This window comes from Corvus moneduloides, chromosome 5 (genome assembly GCF_009650955.1).
Source record: "Corvus moneduloides isolate bCorMon1 chromosome 5, bCorMon1.pri, whole genome shotgun sequence".
NCBI classification, from domain to species: Eukaryota; Metazoa; Chordata; class Aves; order Passeriformes; family Corvidae; genus Corvus; species Corvus moneduloides.
Window position 1 is genome coordinate 18,661,548 of NC_045480.1, and position 19,397 is coordinate 18,680,944.

At 41.0% G+C, this 19,397-nt stretch overlaps 1 protein-coding gene and 1 long non-coding RNA gene across 2 annotated transcripts in view; one reads left to right on the top strand and one right to left on the bottom strand.

The window, feature by feature from the left end:
* Nucleotides 1-1,661: 1,661 nt before the first annotated feature.
* Nucleotides 1,662-19,333, top strand: LOC116444787. Its single transcript, XR_004240501.1, has 4 exons — nt 1,662-1,866; nt 15,140-15,340; nt 17,586-17,646; nt 18,994-19,333. It is a non-coding gene; the product is annotated as an uncharacterized LOC116444787 (long non-coding RNA).
* The window catches only part of SEL1L3 (SEL1L family member 3), a 35,997-nt gene continuing 29,706 nt past the window's right edge, over nt 13,107-19,397 (bottom strand). The window contains exons 20-24 of the mRNA XM_032110477.1: nt 19,092-19,201; nt 17,662-17,789; nt 15,814-15,916; nt 15,647-15,719; nt 13,107-14,374 (exon numbers count right to left, since the gene is read on the bottom strand). Of these exons, the coding sequence (XP_031966368.1) occupies nt 14,208-14,374; nt 15,647-15,719; nt 15,814-15,916; nt 17,662-17,789; nt 19,092-19,201 (581 nt within the window). The 3' untranslated portion in view covers nt 13,107-14,207. The remainder of the gene's footprint in view (nt 14,375-15,646; nt 15,720-15,813; nt 15,917-17,661; nt 17,790-19,091; nt 19,202-19,397) is intronic.

Genomic DNA, 19,397 nt, shown 5'->3' on the forward strand with positions numbered 1-19,397 from the left:
TCTCAAACACTCCCCAGCAGAGTGGGATGCATATGGCTGCTCCCACCCACAAGGTGCAGAGCATCCTTTGGCCTGTGCTTGAGGACAGGTGTGACACCAGGAGCGTTTCTGAAGAAAATCACAGCACAATGGCTCAAGTCACAGGTTTGTATGCTAGAAGTGGAAAGCTGAGTCGCAGTATATCCTGGAGAAATCTACTTAGCCTGGTTACTGCCTTTGGCCAGGCTGGGCATGTCCTCACTGCCCTCAGAGCTGACACCTCTATCCATGGAAAGGAGAAAGAAGAAATCCCAAGCAGCTCATTGTGTCTCAGGTGGGACCCCCATCTCTGCCTCCAGTCCTTTGTGCCTGTGACAGCTCCTCTTCCTTCCCCTCAAATGTGGCAATGCTGCTAAACCAAGGAATCCCCAAGCTGATGTTCACCTAGCTTGGGAAAAGGAGGGGCAAGGAATGACCTTTTGTTTTGTCCCCTCCCTCTGTCACATTGCAAGCTTGGGTTGCTGGAGATTGAGGAATCACAGACAGAGCAGGAATGGGGCTGGAGAAACAGAGATCCAAAACAGGCCAGGACTTCCAGGAGTGGGATGAGGAGGAATTGATACTGGGGCTGTGTGGCTGGCTGGACCTGGTGGTTAAATGTCTGCATGTACACAGCAGCAGGCAGAGAGCACTTTGCATTTCTCAGCAGCAATTTCAACACTACCTTGAAACACAGGGAAAGGAATAAATTTTACTTCCTTTGGAATAAACAAAATGCCTGGTGAGCTGAGCAAGACATCCTAAGCCCAGATGCATGGAGCTGGCAGTACTTCTCTATGAACCTCATGGTTATGGATGTGATACAGCAGCTCCACTCCACCCCTCCTAGTCAGGTGACCACCAGCCATGAATTCACAACAAAGCCCTCAATAGGATGGGCTCAAAGCATTCAGTGGGGTTGCTGTTAGAAAGCAACTCAGTGTTCAGGGACACCCCATCCCAGGGCTTCATCTTGGACACTGCCTGGGGAGGGATGGAGGAGACCTCCCTCCCTCTGCAGGCCAGCAGCCAGGCCACCTCACCTTGGGTATGCACACACATGGAGGGGTGCTGATGTGTGCAAGCACTTCAGGTGGGTACACTTAGGACAGACGTCTGCAGCTGGAAGAATGACCCATGTGGGAAAGCAACCAGACACCAGCGGCTATAAAGCTGAGATATTACAGCTAGGAAAACAACACTGCTGACACTGGTAACTGAAAAAGAGTCTGGGAGATTAATTGTGTGGGTCATTCAAGGCCATCATTAGTCCCTCCAGAGAATGAGAGGTCTGGTTCTTGGTAAATTTGGAGATTCTGATTAAGTGGTCTTCTACTGCTGCAATGAGCTGCCCTGTGATGGATACGAATATTGCCTGAGAACACCACAAATAGCCTTCCGCTATTAGTAAAATTACTTCTTACCAAGTCATATTAAGTTACCCCTCCTGGATGTGAGTCAGAGGTATAATACCTGAGAGGCAACTGCTAAAGCTGTTAAGATGTCTTGACCATGTGTAACAGGTGATTTGAATAAATTACATTGAGCCATAGCTTAGTGTAAAGCTTATGGGCTTTCTTCACCATGTGCAGCAGTACCTTGCCAGGGGAGGCTTGTCACACTGTACTGGCAGGAATGTTTGAAGCTACACTTACTCAGCCTCTGTAACTTTTAATTAAAACCCAGTTTTAGGACACCCCATTGGGTAATTTTTGAGCAAGAATAATTAATGAGATGTTCGGTCAATGAAAATGTTTCCACAGAGACACTATAGACATCATCACAGAAGGTGTTTTGGGGGTCAAAAACTCAAGGTGGAAGGACCACTCAGCCAGATCATCCACAAAGGTAAAACATAACCCCTCGGTGTGTTAGTGCATTTGTAGGGCAGTGAATATTTGGGAGATGTGGTAGGATACAGTAGCCAGGTCTGTTCCTCTGGGGTAGTCCCCATACTCACCCCATCAATGTGGTGGAGCTGTAGGGTCTTGAGGACACCCTGGTTCTTGGGGGGTTGGACACCAGGCATGGGGGCTGGCTCAGGCACAGGGCAGAATGTAGAAGGAGATCAGTTCAGTCATAGATTTAAGCCAAAATGTCAGATAGATGAGTTTTTTACAAAATGCTCTGTTCCTCAGTAGACAGTGAACACTTACTGCTTTCACATCAAATTTAGCATTTAAAAGGCTTAGGAGCCTTTTAAAATCAACAAGGGAGACAGGATGGCAGAATTCCTGTAGCGTACATAGAGCATCTTCAACAAAGCAAACTCTGCTTAATGGAGACTATCACAGAGCTGAGAATGGATTTCACATCTAACCAGTAGAAAGGGCCATTTCAGCACCATCTATTGACATGTCCTGGCAATTCTCCTAGTTTCAAATCCCAGAGGAATTAAAAATTGCCTCACCTGGGCCAGGTGCCTTGTGCACCTCAGGCAGAGGCATTTACTTCAGTCTCTGTAGGGCACAATTTTCAAAGCCTACCTCTGCCTGAATGTGCATGTTGTATGACAGGCAGTTCTTAGTCTTAGGCCTGCAAATGACTAGTAGGATAACTGGTGCTGGGTAAGATATCGCAAGCAGTCAAAATGTTGTTTATTTTTAAATAATCACATGTATTTCCATATGTGGAAAAAAGAAAATTAAGTAGAAATGAAAAATAATGAAGTAGTCCTCAAAATGTTACTTTATACCTATTGGATTACAAGCAAATGCCATTCAAGACAAGCTGGAAAACTTTTCTTTCTGCTAAAAGTTTCAAGCAGCTTTTCATCTCAAAAAGCATGAGAATAATTATCCTAGAGAAATAAAGTATCTGAAATAACTAAATCAAGGTTCCTGGGGCACAGCTGGGGAGGCTTAAAAGCAAAATAAAGTTATTGAAAACAGCTGAAAAGTGACTGAAGAAAAACAGCTTTTGCTAGGAGCAGTCAGCTTTAGGCTTGCTGGTATGAGCCAGAAGCAGCTCTGTGTTTGTGTGCTTGGAGTTTTGTTCATGGTAGGCAGGGCTGCTCCTGGAGACACATAGTCTGAGACTGTGGCTGTTTACTGAGGAGGTAAGTGTTCAAATTTATTATAATTTGGTGTATGTTACTTGGTCTGAACCCACAGTATTATAGCGGGAAGGAACAAGGTTTCTATTCAGAGTATTTTCTTGAACTAGAGGAGATGTGGGGGAAGGAATTTTTTTTTCTTGGGACATGTCAACAATGTTCTGAAGGATGTACTCATTGAGGATATTTTTGTTGATTTTTATTGCAGTAGTGTTATTCTTTTCTTTCTCTTCCCGAGTCATGAGCTAACTTGCATGGAGGTTTTGAATGCAGTCAAAACTTGCTCTGCTGGCTGTGTGGTGGGCATGATGGGAAAATACCAGCTGATTCTTTATTATGTCTGTAGGAGAGAAAAACATCCAGTCTTTCTGCAAAAATATCCCATTTCTATCAGAAACTGTCCTGCTGGTTGTGTATGATATTTCCTCTGAAGTCAAATGTTCAAGGGCACAATCTAATTCTTCACTTTTTTTATCGGTGGGACACAAACCTTGAGGATACGCAGTTATGTGTGCTTCCAGCAAACAGAGGTCTTGAAGGAGGACACTGAGAGAGTGATTCTATGTTCTGATTCTAAGGGAGGTAAAATAAATTTGTCTTGTAATGTAGGTTATGCACCTCACGAGTTTACACCACCTGTGCCAATTAATGTATGCTGGTGTGGACTACCCTTCAGTGGCTGAGATGTATTCTGGGGCTGGTGGCACAGAAGCTTTGGCAAAGTATGGAAAATTTATAGGGTATAAGCAGCAGACCACAGTCCAGCCATGTCCTGGACCAGTTATGGATGTTCAAAGTCTGAGATGCTTCCTGTGGCATTGCCACCCAACATCAGCAATCTAACACAGCTTATGAACTTGAGCTGCGTTCAAGAACTTGCAGTCTGGACTTCACCCAGAGCCTGAAAGGGAACAGTTATCTCCTCACTAAAGAGCAGAGGTCAACTTTCTAATAGCATCTGGGATAGTCCTTGCAAGGATGATTCATTCTTGAAGTACTCGGTCTTGACTTATGCTACACATAAGCTTCTAGGGGAATATTCTAAGCTCTTCTGTGCTGTTATAAACAAAGTCACTGTAATTATCAGAGAAATGCAACCAAGACCCAGAGAACTGCTCTTTTCTTTCTGTATAGAAGAGTGATGGAGACTTTAAAAGGCTTTGGAATACTCTCAGGACTCCCGTGACTGTAGGGTTTGGTGTTTTCTGTATGTCCTTGTTCCTTTTATTTTTCCATTGCTTCAATTTACTCACAGTCAAACAAAAATGGCTTTCTTTTACAGTTAGCCTCAATTTACAGCACAAAACTCTGGGTTTGTTTGTTGTGCTGCTTTTGGCTGAGTTAATTTTCTTTACAGTAGCTGGTATGGGGTCATGTTTTGGATTTTTGCAGAAAACAGTGTTAATAATATGGAAATTGCATTATTGCCAAGCAGTGCCTACGCAGCATAAAAGCCTTTTCTGCTCCCTACCCCATCCCACCAGCGAGGAAGCTGGGGGTGCACAATGAGTTGAGAGGTCACACAGCTGGGACAGCTGACCCCAACTGACCCAAGGGAGATTCCATCATACTGAGCACATACAGCTGGGGGAAGAAGGAAAGGGAGACATTTGGAGGGATGATGTTTGTCTTGCCGAGTCACTGCTATATGTGATGGAGCCCTGCTGTCCCGGGGATGTCTGAACACCTCCCTGCCCATGGGAAGCATGAAAGAATTCCTTGTTTTGCTTTGCCTGTATGCATGACTTTTGCTTTACCTGTTAAACTGTCTTTATCTCAACACACAAGTTTCTTCACTTTTATTCTTTCAATTTTCTCCTCTCATCCTGGAGGAGTGTGTGTGAACGAGTGGCTGTGTGGGGCTTAGTCACCTCCTGGGGTTAACCCATATCATGTGTCAAGGAGATCAAGGGTGAGATAAATATCTAAAATATTTTAGATCAATTATTCTTTAGTGAAGGAGCATTAATATTGTGTATCTTCAAAAACTGCATCTTGAACTTCTTTGTCCTAGGCATGTGTTTGTTGACACTAGTGTAAGCATTTAAATGTTTGAAAGCAAACCCTTTCATTGGATTAAGTGAAAGAATCAATTGCAGGTATCTTACACATTTGCAGAAGGGGCCTTCATTAAACCCAGACTCCCATCATCACCCTTTCAAATAGTTCTGGAATTATATGAGGCAGGTACACAAAGCACAGGGTAGATATCTAAATTTCTGCTTTCATCTGCAAGTGGTGGTGGCGGCATAAGTGGGTTCCTGGGGAATTTTAATGTTACTGTTTTTGTAGGCAGAGTTATGGCCATCAAAATTATTTCATCTGAAGGAGGGATTTTTTTTTTTTTTTTTTAATGCACATACCCTTAACATGCATTTAATGGCATCAGAGAAGAATCTAAATATTCCTGGCATAATGGCATTAGGGCACAAGTTAAATAGGCAGGGGAGGCGGCAGTGGTTTGCAGGCTAATCTGGTGCTTTCTTGTTTTCTGCCTCTTTCTTGCTAACTGAATTATCACATGTGGTACCAAAGCTCTCTTGGAAAGGTGCATAGGGTATTTTATTATTAGAAACCACCTTGTTCAGCATTTCAATCTGTCATATCAACAACAGAGTGTAACCAACTCTGTCATAAACTATTCCTCTGTGGGGCTGATAGTATCCAAGTGCCAAGGATATCCTATGCATTGGCACTGGATATTCAAGATATGAAAAAGAAGCTTTTTAAACTCCTTTTAACATTTCAAAGACACAGAGGGTATGTTTGCAGAGCACACTAATGTAGTGCCATGCAGGATAGATGAATTTGCCCTAGGAGAGCCCAAAAAACAGGCTGGGCAGCAACACTGCTGCCTGATAGCCTCTGACCCCTGGCACAAAGAGCTCACGCCTGCACTCACCATGGTTATCGCTGCATGGCTGTCACTCCTCTGGTGGATTTCGGCCTCTGTAAGGACATGCTTTTAATCAGTGTAGGTTTACTATTTAATCACTTTTAATCCTCTTAATTTGAATTGGGTATCTGAAGAATGTGGCAATTACTCTAGGCTTTGAAATATTTGGATTCATGTCTCTACTTTATGGCAGCTTTTCAGGTCAGTAAAATAACTCTTAAATACTGGCCTATTAGTGTTTCTGAAGGCTGCTGGTGATTTTATAAAAAACTTACTGATTGGGGTCAGACACAGCTGATTAGTAAAGGCTTAAAAAGATGCAGAGGAAAAATTTCTAATCACAGAATGGGTAAGGTTGGAAGAGACTAAATTTGGTTTGTTATATGGTCCAAGCTCCATGCTCAAGCAGGGTCATCCTAGAGTACCTGGTGCGGGATTACATTCAGACAGTTCTTGAATATCTACACTGACAGAAATTCCAAGACCTCTCTGGGCAACCTGTTCCAGTACTCTGTCATTCACAGAGTAAAGAAGTTCTTCCTCATGTCCAGGTAGCACCTCCTGGGCATCAGTTTCTGCCCGTTGCCTCTTGTCCTGTTGCTTGGCACCACTGAGCAGAGCCTGGCTCCATCCTCCTGACACCCTCCCTTCAGATACTGAAAGACATTGATGAGGTCCCTTCTCAGCTGGGTCTTCTTGAGGCTGAACTGACCCAGCTCACTCAGCCTGTCCTCCTAACAGAGGTGTTCCAGCCCCTTAATCATCCTCACAGCCCTCTGCTGGACCTGTTCCAGGAGCTCCATGTCTCTCTTGTGCTGCGGAGCCCAGAACTGGACACAGCACTCCAGGTCAACCTCACCAGGGCTGAGTAGAGGGGCAGGATCACCTCCTTCAATCTGTTGGCAATGTTTAATGCACCCCAGGGTACCACTGGCCGTCTTGGCCACAAGGGCACTGCTGGTTCATGGACTGCTTGTTGTCCACCAGGATCCCCAGGTCTTTCTCTACAGAGCTGCTCTCCAGCACGTCAGCCCCCAGTCTGTGCTGGTGCATGGGGTTATTCTTCCCCAGGTGCAGGACCCTGTATTTTCCTTTGTTGAATTTTAGATGGTTCTTCTCTCCCCATCTCTCCAGCCTGTCAAGGCAAGAGACGGTGTTGAAAGCCTTGCTGAAGTTGAGGTAGAAAACATCCTCTTCTTTCCCTTCATCCATCCAGGTAGCTGTTTCATCACAGAAGGCAAGCAGGTTGGCCAAGCATGATTTATCTTAAGTGAGTCCATGCTGACTATTCCTGATCACCTTCGTGTCATCCATGTGGATAGAGATGGCCTCCAGAATGAGGTGCTCCATCATTTCTCCAGGGACTGAGGTGAGGCTGACTGGCTGGTAGTTTCCTGGGTCCTCCTCCTTGTCCTTTTTGAAGACTGGGGTGATGTTTGCTTTCTTGCAGTCCTCAGACACCTCTCCTGACCCTTATGACCTTTCAAACATGACCATAAGCAGCCTTGCTATGGTGTCTGCCAGCTCTCTCAGCACTCATGGATGTGTTCTGTCAGGGCCCATGGACTTGTTGATGTCAGGTTTACCTGGGTGTTCTGTAACTCATTTTTCCTTGACCAAGGAAAATCTCCTTTCCATCATTCCCTCACCCTGGTCTCATGGGTCAGAGATTCCTGAGGGCTGGTCTTGTCAGTGAAGGCTGATGCAAAGAAGGTGTTAGGTAACTCTGCTTTCTCTGCATGCTTTGTTACTTAAGTCCCCCTCCATTTAGTGACAGGCCCACATCATCCTTTGCTTTTCCTTTTGTTATTGATGTATTTGAAGAAGCTTTTATTTTCCTTGACATCCTTGGCCAGATTTAATATCAGATGGGCCTTGGCCTTCCTGGTCTCAGTCCTATTTACTCTGAAAATATCCCTGTATTCATTCAGAGTGGCTCAACCCTGCTTCCATCTCAAGTGTGTTTCCTGCTTACACTTGAGTAATGACAGGAGTTCTTTAAACATCCACACAGGTCTCTTCACACCCTTGCCTGACTTCTTGCTCATTGGGATGCACTGTTCTTGAGTCTGGAGGAAGTGATCCTTGAATATCACCCAGCTCTCTAGTGCCTGTTTCCATGGGTTTCTTCTTGGAAGATCCTTGAAGAGGCTGAAGCTAGCTCTCGTGATGTCTGTGGTTGCAACCTTGCTTCCTGCCCCATTTCGTCTTTGCCCGATACTGAACTCCTAATCTCATGGCCACTGCAGCCAAAGCTGCCCCCAGCCTTCACATCTCCAACCTTGGAGGCCTTCCCTGTTTGTTAGCATGAGGTTGAGAAGCACACTATTCCTTGTGGGATGCTCCACTACCTGTGTCAGGAAGTTGTCATCAGTGCTTTCCAGGAACCTCCTGGACAGACTGTTTGTGGTTTGCTCTGTTGCTCCTCCAGCTGATGTCAGTGTAGCTAAACTCACTCACAAGAACCAGTGCTTGTGATTTTGAGCCTACTTACAGCTGCCAGTAGAAGGCCTCACCCACTTCCTTCTCCTGATCAGGCTGCCTGATTCTGTACAACTTCTAACATTTGTTTAATGAACTAGCCTAGAGTTTTCTGCATTAGAGTAGGTGTATCTGGGTATCCCCTACTGTTATTATAACCAACTGAACTGCAAAGGTTAACTTGTTTTCTGGGACTAGCATACTGTATTTTTATTGGAAAGGCTGTCTATGTGCAACTGGACCTGGCTTGGAAGAGCAATGCAGCACTCATGAGAGAGAGGAGCCTCTAAACCTTGCCACCTAGGTAGAAGACAGAGTTGATATGGGACAAGGAGGCAGGGACAGTGTTATTGCCACTACAAACTCTGCAGAGCAGAAGGGGAAAACTACAATTTGGTCTTCATGAAACAAGATAAAACATGAATGGAGGCTTTAATTTCTCATTCCAGTTAGTCAGTACTGGTGTGTTTTGGAAAAGCTGTGTTCTACAAACATGTGCCAAGCACACCTCTCTCAAGAAAGCAAGGCTTCAAACCAGCTCTGAACACAGTGGGCCTGCTGGAAGGCTCACACTGATAAACAGGCTGGTGAAATTGGAAGGACTAATCTCAGCTGTTGCTTGGGGGTGGAATGGAGCCTCATGGCCTGTAAGAGAGGCAAACAGTCTTGGTTTGTCTGCACAACTAAACTGAACAAGGTCTGGAGGATATGCTTAGGCACTGGGTCGTGATTATCTCAGCTATTTGGGGGTGTGCTGCTTGACCTAGCTCAAGCCCATTTGAGAAGAATCCTCCTAGACAATGGCTGGGCACCATTTGGGGACTTTATGGACCAAGACTGGTCCCAAGAAGCAGCAGATGAGGTAACTGGGTTCACAGGAAGGGTTTAACTCATCACAAAGACAGCAGAGCTTGACCTTGGTTAGTTTATTAATACAAATCTATCTAGGGAGATTTGCTTATAACTTGCAGAATTACTTGCTGTGTAAATCCATTACTCAGGCCATGCCGTAATGAACAGATAGATAATGCCAAGCAAGTATCTCAGTTCCTGCCTTGGCAGACTGTCAAAAAAGGGTGCTAGGTTTGCTAATGGACTTGTGCTTTTTTCTGTTCACCTGGCAGAACCGATAAGAGCAAATGGCAATGCTGTGCATTAGAAGCTATCTAGACAGTTCATGAGTGATTAAGAAGGGGCCAGTGCGGACAAACAAAAGAAACAACAGAAATCAGAAAATGCAGACTGGGAAGGGAAGCAAGGTCAACAAATACGTTAGCAGAAAGATCACTGAACACAGTTATAAACAAACCTGTTACAGCCAGTTTTCTTCTAAGGCGTTATTAACATGCCCAAAGGTGGATGGGTATCTGATAGCACTTGTCAAACAACCCAAGTCCCTGAAGTCAACAGGCACTCAGCATTGTTGGTGCAATTTCAGTTTGGAACATTGGTGCTTCAGAATATCTGATCTGCTGCAGGTGATTTGGTTTCTGCTCAGTTGTGTTTCTTGGGGTTTTTTCTCGTTTACTTTAACTGGTACATAAGCATATACTGCAATAATGCAAGTGATCTTTTCCTTTCCATTTTGGTTACTCATTTCCCCTGATCTGGTCTGATTTTGATGCTCACTGATCTGTATGTGGCTGCTTTTACACAGACACCTTCTACTTTGGCCTAGACTCATTGTTACTTTCCTTACTGCAAATATAATTCAGTCTCCTGGCATAGGAATTTGGTATTTAGATAAATATCGAGGCTGTGCTGCATTTCCAACACACCTATATTCCAGATGCTGGGTTTTTTTAATTTACAATTTTCTGTTGATTATTCCTGTCACCTACATCTTAGAAGACAGCATAGGAAATTGCTCCATGCTCAGATTCCCTTTGACATTCTCTAGTTTTCTTACCCTTGGGCTTTTTCTTAAAGAATCCAGCCTTTTGTTTTCTTCCTACATCCCAGTCTTTTAATCCAGTTCACACATTTATGGCAGGAAGGAGAGGGTGTAGGGATGGAATTCCTCTGACAGAGCTTATTCAACTTGTTTCATACCTTTGTGCTACCTTTCATCCATGATAAGGATCAACAGCCAGTGTTAAATAGTCCATTAGTCAATGGGGGCAGCTTACACAGACAAGAATCTGCTATAAATCAATTCTCCTCACAGATAATCCATGTTTCACATATGGTTTTTAAAGATCATCTATGCTTTTCCAGTACCTCAAACACAAAAATACCAGCAAGGGGTATGCTTATAATATGTAATCAGCATACCAGGACTAATTCGCAAGTATTGTCCCCTCTATCACAACCCTCTATCACAAAGTAAGATTTCTATTGCAAGGTCTTAATATGGAACTTTAAGTCTCTCCTCATGCCTATTTATTGGAATGCAAAGCTCTTCACTCTATGGTCTGGGAAGCAACACCATGCAGTCAGTGGTCAGTTGCCCACATATGGATGCCCCCCACCTTCAGTGCTGTCCTGCTACTACCACAGTGTGCAATTCAGAGCTGAACAAACTTTTCAGCATAGTTGCAAATTCTCTCATAACTGGTTTGAATTGTTTCCTTCATAAACCTGTAGTTAAGTACTCAGAACTGCTCGACATTGACTTCTTATTTTTAGCTTATCTTCACCTGATTCTTCCTTCTTCCCATGGCACTTTGATACATTGCATGTAGCAACTTCTCTCCCTTGTCACTGTCTGTAAGACAAATTCATTTAGCTGGTGTAAACTGCATTCATTTCAGATAATTTGGCACCTACTTTTTAAATAACCCCTCCAAAATTCCTTGTTGTCTGTACTAGAGATGATTCTGAGCTGAACCAAGGGAGATCAAAAAGTGGTCATCACTTACACACTGCCTTATGCGTGACCTGTGTTGTTCAGATGGCTGGACTTCTATCAAATACATGTAAACAAAGTATATAGGGCATTTTAGCTCTACAACTGTGATTTATTATTTCCTTATTCCCACCCTGAACACTCAGCATGGGCTGCGGAAACAATAAACTTCGGTGACCATGTTTCAATTTAAGAAAAATAATTTTTGATACAGCAACTCTTTTCCCCTTTTCTCCCTGCTTTCCTTGTGGGTGTCGTAGAACTATGTAGCTGCTTTGCTTAAATAACCATTCTTTCTCTCTGGGAATTGGCTGATTCTCTAGGTTGTCAAGTAATAGCCCCCTGGATCTTATGAGAAGTGAAGGATAATAATGTAACTGTTATTATTTTAGCCTTCAGGATTGCCAGTTTGTTGTGAAGAGTTGCTTATCTTAACATACTTTGGTACAACTTCTGATGTAATTGGTAACAATAAACAAAGATGGAACTATTAACTGCTGGTGTCATGAAATATATTGCAGCTTCAGCAATTGCCTTCTGAAATACAGATGTGAAATCGTGTTTCTGACAGAACTCTTCAAATTAGTTAATTACTAGAGTTCAGAACATGGGCTTTAGAGAGGAAAACAGAGTGAGCCTGAGTGCTAACGCTTAACTCTGACCTGTATGTACACAATCTAAACCACTGCTGCTCTGAGAACTCCTGGATTGCAACACATGGGTTGCAATCACACCACCACTGACAAACTCTCATGGGATTAATATTTCACCAGGGGCTTCAGTTTTGCTACATGTGACATTTGTAGCAAAATACACCTTTCACATGTGGCTAATTATAAGCAAGATTTGTCTTAAGCATGTCCACATAGTTTTTTGTGAATATCTAACTGTGCACGTCATTTGGTACCTAACCTAACACCATGCCTACGTTGGGACATTTGTCTACTTGTCTTCAAGGGCTACACTTGACTTTCTGCAATGCTTCTGTGTTTACCATCTAAACCTGCTCCAGTTTTAATACAGGTGCACAGTTTTCTTTTATTAGGTGATAAAAATACAGTTGAGAGGGCTCTTGAAATAGCCATATCTTTGCATTAAGGAATTTGATATAGTTAAATTTAGCTGCATACATTTTTGCAACTCAAAATAGACTCAAAAATAATGGGGACCATTTGCAATGGATATCAAAAACACATAATCTAGCCCCAGTGAGTACAACAGTTTAGTATGTAAAAGTCAGGCTCCTTTGTAACACATTAAAATACCAACCTATACATAGAACAAAATATGTATCTACAACTGTACTGAGAACAAAAAGTACTCCTTGCACAGTTCTTGATCAAATAAATAAAAAACTCATTAACGTGGCACATAATTTACTTTCTCAGTGGGAGGGGGAGGAGCTTCAACATCTTCATTTTTATTTCATGACTTGTCAATGGAACCACTGCCTCAAAGCATCAACTCTTAATACTTTTGAGTTTTCAGGTTTCTGCAAGTGAAACGTGTCCCGATGATATGTGTGTATAGACATTTATATAGAAATATAAAAATCTCTCTTGAAGGTCAGAGCTTTTTTTCCTTTTAAATGATTCCTTTCTTACTGAAACCTCCTATGTCTTGCTTGAAAAACAAAACTGTTACAGGTTTGCTCTGTGAGAAGACTGTATTCCTCAATGAAAGTAAAAGCTGATTGTCTCATTTGAAGATAAGAAAACAGGCATGTAAATAATAATCTTGAGAGATTGCAACAGCAGGATACTATTTCATCAAAGAGGTGCCTTAAAAGAAATTCCTCCACATACAGCTTGAATTAGAAAAATATTTTTATTTATAAGAGTAAATAATGTAGTGCAATGCGAGTGGATTCAACCCTCGGTAATGCATAGATTGATGCAATTTATAGTCTGTGATCTACATCATTTTGCAGAGGTGCCTGCACACCTGTTGTAAAGGTTAGACCTTCCCTACAGCCACTTTACAGACAGCTTTAAATCAGATAAAAGGCATTTGCACTCCATACATGTTATCCATATTTCCCATCCAACATTTATCAAATAAACTGTCACTTAACTAGGTGTCTTTTAGCATTACTGTAGAACATGAAATAAATCCTTGCTAGTGTTATCTGTGGAAGAATCCAAAACCAAATTTCTGTTCACTTTGTGGCCCCTGATCACACTTAAATATTCTTTTATTTACTCATTAGGGGAGCTCCTTTCTCTAATCAGTGGCTCTTGGTAGGAAGGGAAACGTTTTGTTGTGTCCACCAGGGAACTGTGGACGCTTGTAAAACTTTGACTAAAACTTAGCCAGCAGCACTAATATGTTATGATCATATTGCAAATATTCCTGGTGTGTTTTCTTTCAAAACAAAATGCTTTTCACATTAAAAAATTAGCATGGAATATAAAATGCCAAAAACCTCATTGTTACCATTGCATGTACTGAAGTCCTGACTGGTTTCCATGGAACTGTTGGTGACTGGGTTTTGCTTTTATGTAATTTCCATGATTCAAACTTGGAATTTCACCACTAAATAAGCTAAAATGTGGTAAAAGCAATTTAATAAGAGATTAGACATGTAAATAGAACTTCATTAAAACCTGTAGGATGTTTGCTTATTTTTCAATTAAGCAAAGACTTTGCAGGTTTCCTTCCAGGTCCTTCCATGACATACAGTATGATCACGTGTTGGGTATAGTGAGAGAATCTGCATCATCTGTTTGGAGTTTAAAAAATTATAGGGACAGTTTTCCTCTGCAGTGGAGAAGTCAGATCAGTGACCTTCTCTACAACTTCAGCTGTTCGCCTGCATTATTAATGCCATGTACAGGGTTGGTTGCCAGTTCTTAGATTCGCAGTTGTTCATATCCCACCTTCCCAATGGATGTCAAGAAAACTACACTTCAGCTTGTAACAAGAGGATTCTGAGGGTTTGATTCCTGCTGTGATAAATCATTTGAAAGAGTAGGTTCATCTTGCTGTAATCTGGTAGCATGCTCGTTATCATTCACTAAGGAAGAAGGGACGTCATCTGACAATGGTTCTGATCTTCTTCCAGCAGAATTATGGGCTTCAGAAAAACATCAAAAGAAATTATTTTAAAAACCCCACTGTGTCTAGGGAGTCTATTAATTAATATTTAAATATTATGTGGATGTAAAATTACATATAAAGATAATATTCAAAGGTTTGGAAATACTGAAAGAAAAATATCTATAACTATATCCTTTATACATATGTTGTGTGATTTCCAAGTAACATAAATTAATAGCTAGTAAGAAAACAAAGCAGGCTTTCAGAATTATTTCCATATTCAGCATATTATTCACAGTTACATGTCTTAATTCAAATAATATTTTCAGATTTAATGGTATTGGGTTTTTGACAACCTACACCTATAGGAAATAAATGTGAAAGTAATTTTTTTGGTGTTTTGTTATGGAAATACATCAGAACCTTGTTTTCTGACATACACTTAACTTGCCTACTGGGGTTAAAACACAACATCAAAAAACGTATGTAGTGGAAGAAATTCTTTTTATAACTGGTAATATTCACTTCACAATTTCCTGATCAAGTCTTGTGATCTGAAACAAAATGCTTGATTGAAGCAGGAAATGCTTTTTAAATGATGATTCATTATTTTTCATGTGATGGTAGGGGTTTTCTCCCCTTTCCTCAGCAATGTAGTTTTGTCTTTGATATCTCTTTCAATATGGTAGAAAACATGATGGCACTTTTAACAGACTGAAGTCAGGCACTTGATCTTCTATTTGTTAATATTCTTTGTGCCAAACTTTCTGTTTTGAGACAGAGCCAAACTTTCTGTTTTAAGACAGGAGGAGGAGTCTGCAACTCCTGACTGCATCTATTCCTGATTCTGTTACTGGTGTGAAGAATCTGAACTGACTCTTCTTAAGTTACTCCAATGTACCAGCTCTTGGAACCTCACTTCTTCTCCCACCTTGCATCTGAAGTGATCCAGTCATATCAAACAGGCAAGACGCTTTGATTGCATATTGCAGAGACTACATAGGTAATCAAACTCATATAATTCCTGTAATAATACTGCATGTTGAGAGATGGGGAACAATCTCATGCAGTTAATATTTTTATTAAGAATCTCCTTTATCAAGGGAAATTTTTCAGAAACCAATGGGTTTAAAGTTATGCCTTTCTTCATCTACCCCTTCTTAATGATAAAAAAGTTACTTGTGTGTCAAAGAAGCTACTGCTCAGAGGTACTTCTATCACATCTAGAATTCAGCTTTTATTGTTGATGGTCTTATTGAAATAAAAAGATCACTCCTCTTTCTTCAGTTTTACTATGACACATACTTACCAGATAAAGACTGAAAAGACTGCACTGCAAATGCAACAAGAATAGATAAAAGAAAGGTTCCCATGAAGTAGATCTGTGACAGGAATTTTAAAAACAGAGTTAGAGCAGTGCAAAGCCAAGGTCATGTTCCAAATGAACTGTGCATGTAATAAAGGAGCACTACATACCAGAGTAGAGTGTAAAACAGTGTTCCAGAGAACTCTCATGTAAAAATAAAGCAATGCTAATGAACATGGACTGATTGATTCTTGGTTACTATTATTCCAGCACCTACAACAAGAACATTAAAACAACCAATTAATCCTCCTCCACAATTTTGTGGCATCAATCATCTGGGAATCTCAAGTGGGTTTGTGAAACCAGTAAGCCAGAAAACCAAACAAATATCATCATCCCTATCTCACAGATGGTGAAGTAAAAATTCAGAAAAATGCCATCTTAAACTTATTAAGTACAGAATACCTTACCCTAGAAGTGTATTTTTTATTTTCTTACTAGTCAACAATGGGTCTAAGCATCCAGGCTATACGTGCAAAGCAGTCACAGTTCAAGTTCTAACTAATGTGAGTTAACAGCAGAAGGACTTGATTTAAAATTAGACGTACAAAATTTAGTTGTCCACACAGAATGCTGGTGCTAAACCTCCTTTAAGAGACAATGCATATGACAGAATGAAGTCCAAGCTTGAAGAGTGTTCTAGCTGACTAGCACAAGGTCCCTACCTCCTGTGGGGTGAGCTGAGCAGCTTTCTCAGTCCATCAAATAGGACTTCACTTACTAGGGGAGTTTAGACAGCTAAATCACAGGCACCTATTTTAAGCTTCAATTGATTCTTTTCTACAAAGCTAAGGAGGGAGTGGTGGGGTATCTATATCAATATATACATTTTCTATATAAATTTTGTTATAAATATACATATAATTTAGTTATTAAGTCATAGATTGTGTACATGTGTATATATACATATATATCAATACATAAAAGTACGTGCCCTTTTGGACAAAAGTGTATGGTGGTGGGAAAATCCTTCAGCACTGTCAGCTCTGGAATTACTCTCACAGCAATGCAGGACTGGATTCAGCCCAAGTGAAGGCAGAATTCAAACTCAAGTTTACAATCCCAGATAGTCCAGAACCCCTATGTATCTGACTGGTAGTTTCACGTGGAGAGGAAGTAATTTAGGGTACAAGTTCAGGCTAACTGCAGTGAAGAGCAATTTCAACAGATTGTTGGTGAATAGACAAATGAGGTTTTTATGCTGATATCATCTCCACTTTTGTGGGGTCACACAACACTCGGTAGCAAAACAGATGATAAACCACTCACTCTTGATTCACAGCCTTGTGTATTAACCATTATCTCCTCCTTCTTTAAATATTTGAAAGGCAATTCCACAAGTTCACCAAATATTGTGCAGGCTTTGTATTCCCACTGTGCTTTCCAACACCTGTTGCTTAACCTGGGTAAAGGAAACCCATGTTCTGTAGTGGAACCCGAGCACAGTAGGTGGTTTGTGCATGAATAGTGCTGGCACAGGTTGTTCAGGCAGCAGACCTGTAAAGCTTCTCCGGTGTCTAATATTCTGTGCCACAATATCTGTGCCAGGCTGGAACATATTTGCAGAATCAATAGGAAAGATTGCTATTATCCCAGTTACATATTTTTAAATTCTGTGTTATATTATGCTACATTTATAACTGAAATTCTGGTTTGTACTGCACACAAATTGCCAGCGCCTAACTTAGGAACTTAAATATATTTGAACTGAAAAAGACCTCCCTGATTATTGAATCTAGTCCCTGCTATTTCAGGGAACCACATATAATCAGGTCTCTTTAACAGGCATAAACTGAAATATATTTAGGGAATTTAAGAATTTCAAGTATGTTGACCTTAACCTGCCTTAAATCATAAAAGTGAACAAAGTTAATAAGTACAGGATTTGCTGCCCTCCAGAGGAAATGCTACTCACATGGAAAACCAGAAAATGCTGATTAAAGGTAAAAAAGACTCACCTGTAATACAGTTCCTGAAGAAGTGATGTATTACTAGAATGCAATGCTTGATCAATTTCCAAGTGATCCAGAATGTAGGAAGGTATGGAGTTGCCCTCTTCTATGACAAGGGCCAGATTAAAGAAACCCTAACAGTAAAAAAACCATGCATTGCTGTTCAAACATTCAATTTTTGTATCTGTATTTAAGCACCAAGTATCTGAATAATTGTAACTGTCTTCCCTAAATTTGTTTAGTATAATGTGATATTCACCGAATAATTATGAGAGCCCTTTCTCCGAAGGGCTTTCAGTGTACTGAAAAGTACAGTGTACCTGTACTCAGGTAAACACTGAAAATGCAAAAGAAGCATTCAGATGTTGTGACACTGTTTTCTTAGCTCGTATCTTTTTCCAGATGGTTTTTTTCTTATTTTTAGTTACTCTTTAAGCACAGTCACCGTATCAAACTGTAATATTTTATCTCCTAGGGAAATACAGACTGAAAGCAGAAATTGATTTCTGTTCTGTTACTGTTCAATTCCCCTTCACCTAGCTCTACAGATCAACAGCATCTGAATAGAGAAATTGAGAGCAGAAGTCTCCTCCAGACAATTTAAGTCCTTAATTTTACGGTTCTGCCTATTTGCACAAGTCTTAGGCAACCCTGTGTCTCTTCAGAGTCATGAAGATGAACACACAAGACATCTTCCACAATTCCCCATCACTTTGACTTTCATACTTTAAAGTAACTATTCATGCATCCCTTCTTTCCTTTGCTAGTTTAGCAGTAATGTTTTGTCCCAATAACCTCAAAACAGAACCCACCTATGCTACCTCTGATAAGTTCACACACAAGCCATGGTCTGGGGATATTGCCATAGGGACAGGGCAAACAGAATATTGCACCCGGGACACTTCAGGAGGGCTTGAGAACAGGAAACTCAGTTGTGAAACAGTCCATGTCTTTAATTATTCTTTAATTATAAAATTAATGTGTATTCTTTAATTATAAAACATTTTAAGATGAAACCTTTGTTAGCGAGCAAAATTCACCCTGGGATTCACTCAATATACCAAGGGAAATGGACCAGTCTTCTTTTTTATATCCTAAAATGGCAGAGGATAGGACTGGAATACAACCCAGCAGTCTATTAGTTCTTCCTCTTGCAAAAATACCAAGGTCATAACTGAGTCAATTGTGCCAAGGTAAGGTAGCACTGCAGTAGGCCATTTAGCTTACAAAGCAGCCTAATTCTAGGACCACTAATCTCTGCTAAGTTTATCTTCTATTATGAAACAGCAACTACTGACTCACAGGGTATATTGAAATAATTGTAACTTATTCTGGCAGGTTCCTTTGGTGCAGATGAGGCCAAGCAGAAGAACAAGTCACAGCTAAATTCCCAGACTGTTCTACACTATGATGTTTTGCCACAACTGCAGACCCACCTGTGAATCTCCCTCCAAGGCAGCCTGTGCATACATCCGCATGGAGAGCTCAAGGTCTTTAGACTGGTTCTGGTAACCATAGTAGTAGAAATCGCCCATCTTCAAATAAGCTGTGGAAGAAATGAGCAGAAGATCATTTAGACTATGTGTAGCAATAGAATTAACCAACTATTAATGTGATGGAGAAGTTAATAGTAATTCTATTTAAAGCACAATATTAAAAAACAAACACACTCGTCCTCTCTGGTTGTCTCTGTGGCTACTTTATATCAGCCTCCCACTGAAAATATTGATCCTGGATGAAAT